The sequence below is a fragment of the Lissotriton vulgaris genome, chromosome 3_1 (genome assembly GCF_964263255.1).
Source record: "Lissotriton vulgaris chromosome 3_1, aLisVul1.2, whole genome shotgun sequence".
Classification (NCBI taxonomy): domain Eukaryota; kingdom Metazoa; phylum Chordata; class Amphibia; order Caudata; family Salamandridae; genus Lissotriton; species Lissotriton vulgaris.
This window is the reverse complement of record NC_141689.1, coordinates 1,029,079,736-1,029,087,872: the sequence shown is the minus strand read 5'-3', so window position 1 is coordinate 1,029,087,872 and position 8,137 is coordinate 1,029,079,736. Positions and strand designations below refer to the sequence as shown.

The following is an 8,137-nucleotide window of genomic DNA, read 5'->3' as shown; positions in this document are numbered from 1 at the left end:
GTTGTTTATTGAGTGAACAGACCAAAGTAATCAACTGAAAAGTAATGAGTGAAAAAAATAAAAACAAACTGAGAGATTGTCATGGTGGATGAAAACATTGGGAGTAGAGACCATATTATCTCGAGTCCAAAGTCCAACATACTCCTCCCATCAGAAATGGGAATGTAGGTCAGAGAGTCAACATGGTGAATGTGCTGCACATATATAGAGGGAGACTAGGAACGGCCTCTCTTGCTGCTGTTGGTGTCTTTCTTGCCATCTTTCGATCCTGAATCCTTAGATGGACGTCCCCTCTTTCTTACAGAGGGGGGGTCTTGTGCTGCTGGGCCAGGGGCGCTTGCAGAAGTATCCGCCTCTGGCAGGGCCTCCCCACCTGTGGCTGCAGCAGATGTTGATGCTGTGGATGTACTAGGCTCACAGGGAGGGGTAGATGGCAGAGGAAAGGCCCTGCAGAGGGTGCTGTTCATATCCCGCAGCACCCCTACCAGAGAGGCCACTTCTAAACGGAGGCCAGCCACCTCAGTGCGGACCCCAGCCACCTCAGTGTGTAGGCCTGCAACCTCTGTGTAGATTCTGCCAACCTCCACCGGCATTCTGGCAACCTCCTGGTATATGCCTTCATGCAGCACTTTCATTTCTCTCATCTCTGTGACGGCCTGGCCCAACACACTGAGGGAGTCCTGGTAGGCTTCCAGGACTTGTGTGATGGCAGCCTGGGTGTCCGTACCATCTGTGGGCTCCCTCTGGGGACCCAAAATTACCCTCCCACAACAGGTAGCTCCACTGCCCTGGGCCCTAGGCATAGACTGCACCCTCCCACTGGGTCCTTGCTCCTCAATGACTGGGGTTGTGGTGGAGGCTATCTGAGAGGCCAAGACTGGTGGGCAGTGGATGTTGCTAGGTGCACTGGTTGTGGGGCGAGCGATTATCTGTGGTGTTTCCGCTGTGGTGGGAGGTGTGAGTCCAGTGAGCCCAACTGTAGGCATCTGCTGAGGCTGACCAGATGGGCCAGGACGGTCGTAGACATCCACCGGTTCAGGAGCATTGGCATTAATGAGGGTTTCATCTCGTTCCTGGGTTGGAGAGTGACTCTGGCAGATTTCCTGCCTCTCCTCAGATGCAGTGGTGGATTCACCTGTTGAGTAATTAAAAACTAGTCAATGGCCAAATTGAGGTATGTACATCGAAGTTCTTTGTGTTTGGTTAATTGTTAAGCTAGAAGGGATAAGAAGTAGTTAGTTATTAATTCAGTCAGCAATGATTACAGAGTTTTATTTGGTTACTAGACATTGTTTAACATTCAATCCATGTATCTGAATTCATCATCTCATTGGATATGGTGCTGTATGTTCTTTGGGAATAGACATAACATCTCCAACACTCAGCTACACAAACACAATGTAGTCACGTATTGTGTATTTGTCTAGGCCGCTGGCAGTCAGGTGCAGCCCCTTTGTTTGAGAGTGGGTGCCGGTGATTCCTGTGCAGCCACCACCCTGTGACGGCCGCAGGTAAGAGTGGGGGCGGCTGCAGCCACCAGCCAGCACCCCCGAAATTTGTGTTGCCTGGGGAGTACCGCCCCCATCCCTATTTGCTATGCCACTGCCAAAGTATCTTTCGGTCAAATTCAGACCAACCGGCATTCATCTTGTTTGCAATCCTTAGTACAGTGGTCACCTGGCATTGGAAATGAGCTGTGTCTCTTTCATGGCTGACATATATCATGGGTACTCTGTAGATATGTCGTAACTCAGGCCATCAATAGTTTGAATTGATGTGTCCAGGACACCATCAAGCAAACTGTTCATATGCGTATTTGTGATGAACATGGTCTGTACTTTACACATTTCATGACTAATGTAGCTCATTAATAAGATGGCCGAAAAGCAAGAAGGGGGAAAAGGAGTCCATCTAGGTGTAAATTGGGAGGACAAGGCCTCATGGTAGTATTGGTAGTTGTTCTATCTGTCCTTCCCAAAAGTTGAGTAAATGTAAGTTGCCAGACTAGTGTAGCTCAGTAATAAGATGGTCGATAAGTGAGAAGGGCTACAAGCAGCCTAGCATTTTGGTTAGAGTTGGGATGACAAGGCCTCATGGTAGTTGGAGACAGTTAAATCTCACTTTAGAAACAGTTGCGAAATGGTAAGCTGTCTGACTAGTGTAGCTCAGTAGCAAGAAAGCTGACAAGTGAGAAGGGCTACAAGAAGTCTAGGGCCATATGTATGAAGCGTTTTTCCAGTTCGCAAACGGGCCGATTCTCAGAATCGACCCATTTGCAAACGGGAAAAAGCCTTTTGGGATGTATCATCCCAAAAGGCATTCGCAAAATAGGGAATCGCAAAAATTGTTATTCTTTATTTTGCGAATGCATTCATGGAATTGCAATTTGTGATTCCTTAAATGACATGCAGGAAGCCCAAAAAAATTGCGACCTCCTTTTAAAGAACCCCAAATTACCACCAACTTCAAGTTGGTGGATATATGCAATTTCCATGAAAAATTCACTTTTTACATTTTTAAGGTGCCATGTGATGTACATACATGTCCTTAGGGCATGTATCTGTGCCACATGTGCACGCTTACCTTTTAGGGGGTGCACAGGGTGGCCTTTTGGCCCCCCTATCACCCTTGAAATTGCATTCGCAAGTTGCGAGTACCTATTTGGTACTCGCAAATTGTGAAAGTCTTCCCATTCATTCCTATGGGCCTTTAGGAAAGGTATTCCTTAATAGCAAATTGCAATTTGCGATTCGCAATTAAGGAATATGTAGGAAACGCAATTAATATTGTGAAACCTACATACATTGCATTTTGCGATTCCATAATAGCGAATTGTTAAAATTCGCTATTATGGAATCGCAAAATCCAGTATTGATTCTGCTGACCCCTAGTATTTTGGTTAGAGTTGGGATAACAAGGCCTTATGGTATTGTAAACAGTTCAATCTCACTTTAGCAACAGTTGAGTAAAGGTAAACTACCCGACTAGTGTAGATCAGTAGTAAGATAGCTGACAAGTGAGAAGGGGCAAAAGCAGTCTAGCATCTTGGTTAGAGTTGGGATGACAGCCTCTTGGTAGTTGCAGACAGTTCACTCTTACTTTAGCAAAAGTTTAGAAAAGATAAGCTGCCCGACTAGTTTAGATCAGTAGTAAGATGGCTGACAAGTGAGCAGGGACACAAGCAGTCTAGCATCTTATTTGGAGTTGGAGTGACAAGGCCTCTTGATGTCATGCCTTTGTGACTGACCATACATTGCTATATTACAACATGTCATGTGTCCTGGGTTGGTATTTTGATGACGCTGCACTTACAGACAGCATTGCAACATGTGGTAGGTCAATGATTTGTAGGCATGTGGTGTCATATGCCGCAGAAAAGCAGATATCGGCTGATACTTTCTATGTTGCATGTTATGAGAGTAGATGTAGGAGACAATAGCAAAGGCAGAGTAATTAGCAAACAGGACATTATGATATTGTGTCAGTTGTAGAAGTGTAACTTACCAGAGTCCTGTCCCTCAGGTATTCTTGACAAACCCTCAGTATGCAGGATAGCCAAGACCTTCTCCTCCCAGGGCATGAGTTGTAATGGTGGGCTGGGAGGGCCACCGCCGGTCCTCTGTGCCTCCAGGTAGTGGAGGATGTACTTGCCACACACCTTCTGCCTGAGTTTGTTCCACTGCTTCATGATGTCGCCCTGTGTGCGCAGGGTGGCCCCAACAGCATTCACCCTGTTGACTATTCTCTCCCACATTTCTGCTTTCCTAGTGTGAGGAGTATACTGGACTTGTGCTCCAAAAATATGGGGCTCTACTCGAAGGATTTCATCCACCATGACTATCAACTCTTCTACAATGAAGGCAAGTGTTTTTGTGGGGGGCATGATGATAAAAAAACAAAAGGAAGTGTGAGTGGGTTTAAGGGAGAAATACAAATGAGGGATGTGCCCAAACAGGATAAAAAATAAACAAATGGGATGGAGAGTGATTAAAAAAGATGTGCCTACACTGACAAGTGCAGTAAATGGCTGTCTGTCTTGCTCTGCTGCAGCTTGGGAGTAAAGGACGCTGGTCAGGGGTGGGGAGTGTTTAATAGTGTGATTTGGAGGTGTGTCCACTTGCCAAAGCACATCAGGTGTTCATTTTTTTTAACCCATCCTATGTTTATTTTCCAAATCCTAATAGGGCGGTGGGGCACGAATGTGGCAGCCACATGTTTTTGGCGGTGGGGCCGCCAAACTAGTAATCAGGCCCTAAATCTGCATGCTGCTCTCAACAATTGAATGGCTGAGCCTGATTTTATTAGGTGCGATAAATATGACACAATTTACCTCTGTAACTAGGGTCACTCGCGCACTTTTACGTTTTTATGCAAATTTCGGGTCACATGTAGAGATATTCACATCTGAGGGTTGTAAGATAAACGCTAGGGCAGCTGTGGGAAACTGCAAAGGACGGGCTGCCCTTCATGTACTGTACGAGGCATGTGAGTTAGCTCGAGCCCTGGCAGCCACTTTTCGACAGTCTCGCGTTGGGACAGTGGGGTGTCGAGGCGGTCCCTCTCATGCGAAGGAGAGCCTTGTAAGGGGGTTGACTTTCGGGAGCACGTGGGGACCCTGCACCCCGGTTGACAGCAGCACCTCGCTCTTCCGTACACACCCTGTCGACGGCCTCAGCCTATCCCCAGCCTCGCACGCAGCGGCCCCTCCCCCGGGCAGGTGCAGTGTCAGGAGGCGGCGGGACTGCAGAGCTCTGACCCCCTGCGCGCGAGCTACGTGACCGGCAGCAACCCGGCTCGAGTCCCTGCACCGGAGAGGCGGAAGAGGAGCCCGGAGATGGAGGGGGCAGCGGTGCGCAGGGTGCGGGCGGGAGCCCAGCAGCTCCCGGCCTGGGGCTCGGAGGTGCAGAACGGGACAGGGGAGGAGAGGAAGCGCCGGAGGAGCGCCCCAGGCAACGGCAGCGCCGGCGCCTCCCGCGGCAGGAGCCCGGGGCTGCGCGAGAGCCTGCTGGTGCCCTCCATGCTGCTGTACCTCCTGCTGCACTGGCTGCTGGTGCTGCTCTCCCTGCGGCAACTTCTACTGCTGCCCAGCCCGGGGCTCTTCAGCGCAGCAAGGGCCAGGTACGGGCCATCCCATCTCTTGTGGCACGCTCCTTACCTGCATGCGCCTTTCCGTCGTACTCTCATATCTAATGTTTGAGTCCTAATAATTAGCTGGATAAATACACATGTTTTGCTTTCGCGTGTTATCTGATCTGACCGCTCCCTTAAACGGGAGAACGTGCCCCCTAAACCGACTTTCTCCGTATCACGGCAGGCACTCCCCTCTGCACCTGTGCTCTCTCCTTTGCTTGATCTCATTTCGCGCTCATTCCTCAACACTTTCACATGTTCATAAAGGGGGGTTGGTAGTCACGTGCGCATCAAATTCGCTATTGTATTGCATTTTGTTGGACGAACAGCATTAGTACTTCGTGCAAAAGCGCTTACTCAATCTCTAGGAGGGCGGCGCAGTGTTAGCCTTACAACAGTACTTCTTTGTGGGTAGTTTATCGTGTAGCAAAGCATACACAGTACATCATTTGCACTTTCCAGCTAAGCTCCTTGGAGCGTGTCCTACAGTTTGTTGTAAAAAAAAGTAAATTGATACGAACGATAGTTTGCACAGGCACCGTATTTTAACATTTTTTTTTTTACATGTGCACATTTACTTTACTCCAATAACTCTCCCGTACAGTTAATAGTTCATGATTTTTTTTTACAACATACGCCACATATTAATAACCAAACATCATCTTCATGATGCAAGGATCCTCATTCTGTGTACTGGTGTCTGAAATGGACTCCATTAATACTGATTTCTGTTTTGTTAGTGCCCCTTTCGTGCATTAGTGTTGAAACCCCACAGTTGACCTCATTAATGACCATTCAGTCTCCAGAGACCCATACTTGTCCCATGGCAGGATTCCCAACTGCTATTACTGCCAAGGTGGACTTGGCCCACCAGTGTTCTCGGAGTCGACTGTGATTTCCCATTCGCGTCAGACCTCCAGCTTCCTAAAGTTGTGTGTCGTAAAAAATAACTTGTAGAAACGCGGAGAGTACCGCAATTTACCACCATTCCCAATTTGATTTTAGCAAAATGTTATGTTTTATACTTTTAGAGGGTTTCGGTCATCCTTCTTCAGCACTTTGTCTATTATGTTCAATTTTTTTCCCTTCCTCCCACAGCAAGGGGCAGTGAGTGAGCCCACTTCTGCCATTCAAACTTCACTCAGTGATGGCATTTTTCTATTTCTCAAGAGCACATACACAAAAAGAACTTTGTTTTTTTTAGTGCCATGGATTTTTTTGGCGAATGTGTACTTTTTTTTCAGATCGTAAAAGTATTATTGTTGTCAGTTTTTTTTTTTTTTTTTTTTTTTTAATAGAATGATGGCAAGGCAAAACGAGCATTGACAAAGCCAAACGATGGGCAGACAATACCGGACCGATTGGCTTTGCCAGTGCTTTCTTTAACAGTGAATTCTCAATATTAGTATACTCATTACCCTAGTGCTAGTACACAGTGTACTCTAAAAATACAACTGCATCCCAGGGTTTTTTGCTTCTAATAGTGATAAGCAGTCAATTAAATGTCGCCAAGTGCATCAGATCTAAACTTCATCAACAGTAGTAATATAAACTCCTTTTTTGGGTATGCGTACCTTTTTTTTATTCAATTCATTAAACGAGTTGCTCAAAAAGCCAAATGTTTGCAATTAAGGTACCAAAATATGTGCCAAATGCAGATTGAATCATCACTGTGACTGCTTGTGTTACTTTATTTATTCATCAATCAATTGTATAAAAATGAAAAAAATACAAGGTATGATTTAATAGTATTGCTATCACAAAAAAGAACGATTACTTTCTTCCAGTCTAAGATTTCTTCAACCCCCCTCAGTTGGGGGTTTTCATCAGGACAGACAATAGAAATAGCTGTAGGTTCCTGTCACCGAGTTAGCCATTCGAAGGACCTCATGCTGGTGTTATTAACATGATACGATAAAGAATGTTCAGTGCCCTCCAAGTGGGAGATAATGGGGCAAGTTTGTTGAGTTCTACAAATACAGAAGCTGCAGCTTGGTCTACAAACCAGTCTTCCGGAGTGGTTCATAATGGTAATATCTGCTAATTGTGTGAATCACTCAAAACTAGTCGTCCAGGTAACAGGAGAAGAGACCTAAATTAATTGTCTGAACACTTAGACTCAGTGTCTGGCAAGTAATGGGGATGGCCATTGAGCCAGTCAGGAGCTACACATATTTTGGCATTTTCTTCGATGATAGTCTCGTTCAAAGGACACGTTAACCTCTTAGGGGCTAAACACGCTTCCTCAATCTTTGCTTTTTAAGATATTTCTAGATAACTTAATGTGTCCTAACTATGATCATTAAGTGAAAATCATGGCTGCAAAATCGGTTCCAGCGCTAGACTATGGTTGTCATTTGTTGTGGGCTGGATGCTAAATTATTGTACCAGCTAAAAATTAAGGCTTTCAAATCTGTCTTCAAGATACTGAAAAACATTGGCTATGCGGAAATTCGTTTCGAGTTTGGTCTACTAATTCAAATCCTAGCGAGACATGCTGCCTTTTAAAAAGGCCTTCATGCCTTGTTTTTATCTGAGCCTGGTTCTGTAGCAAATCTCTGTTGGCAAGCACTTAGCAACTCTTGATTATACAAATGTCAGGTGAACTTGTATATCAGCCTACTTCTATACTTTCGACTACTATCTATCCGGGTTTTTAGAAATAAACAAAGCTTCTTGAAAGAACCTCTTAAATCAAGCAACAAAGGTGCTTTCTTTTATAGCGTACAAAGTTACTTTAGCAGTCAAAAAACATTCCTCTGAAAAATTCAAGGTCCAGCCTTACCTGCGGTCACACTTTCTGCTTCACGTGAGGGACACATTTCTCAAGTTGATTTTGCAGGTGTTCAACTAAGGGCGGTATCCCTAGGTGATTGCAACAATGGTCACCAACCAGTTGTAGACTTTGTGGTTACACAAAAGGATCCTTATTGCATATTGTTGGTGTTTTTCCCCACCTACTACAAGCACAACGTACTCCTGTTAAAACCTCTGTTTTTAAAAGCAT

At 45.6% G+C, this 8,137-nt stretch overlaps 2 protein-coding genes across 2 annotated transcripts in view; one reads left to right on the top strand and one right to left on the bottom strand.

The window, feature by feature from the left end:
• Window positions 1–215: 215 nt before the first annotated feature.
• Window positions 216–4,196, bottom strand: LOC147727336 (uncharacterized). Its single transcript, XM_086963097.1, has 2 exons — window positions 3,505–4,196; window positions 216–1,135 (listed from the first exon to the last, which is right to left on the bottom strand). Exons 1-2 carry the CDS (start codon window positions 3,881–3,883, stop codon window positions 216–218), a joined length of 1,299 nt encoding a protein of 432 aa, XP_086819223.1. The 5' UTR covers window positions 3,884–4,196.
• A 525-nt stretch (window positions 4,197–4,721) lies between these two features.
• Window positions 4,722–8,137, top strand: part of ERMP1 (endoplasmic reticulum metallopeptidase 1) — a 572,215-nt gene continuing 568,799 nt past the window's right edge. Inside the window, exon 1 of the mRNA XM_086961418.1 lies at window positions 4,722–5,118. Coding sequence (XP_086817544.1) covers window positions 4,835–5,118 — 284 coding nt within the window. The 5' untranslated portion in view covers window positions 4,722–4,834. The remainder of the gene's footprint in view (window positions 5,119–8,137) is intronic.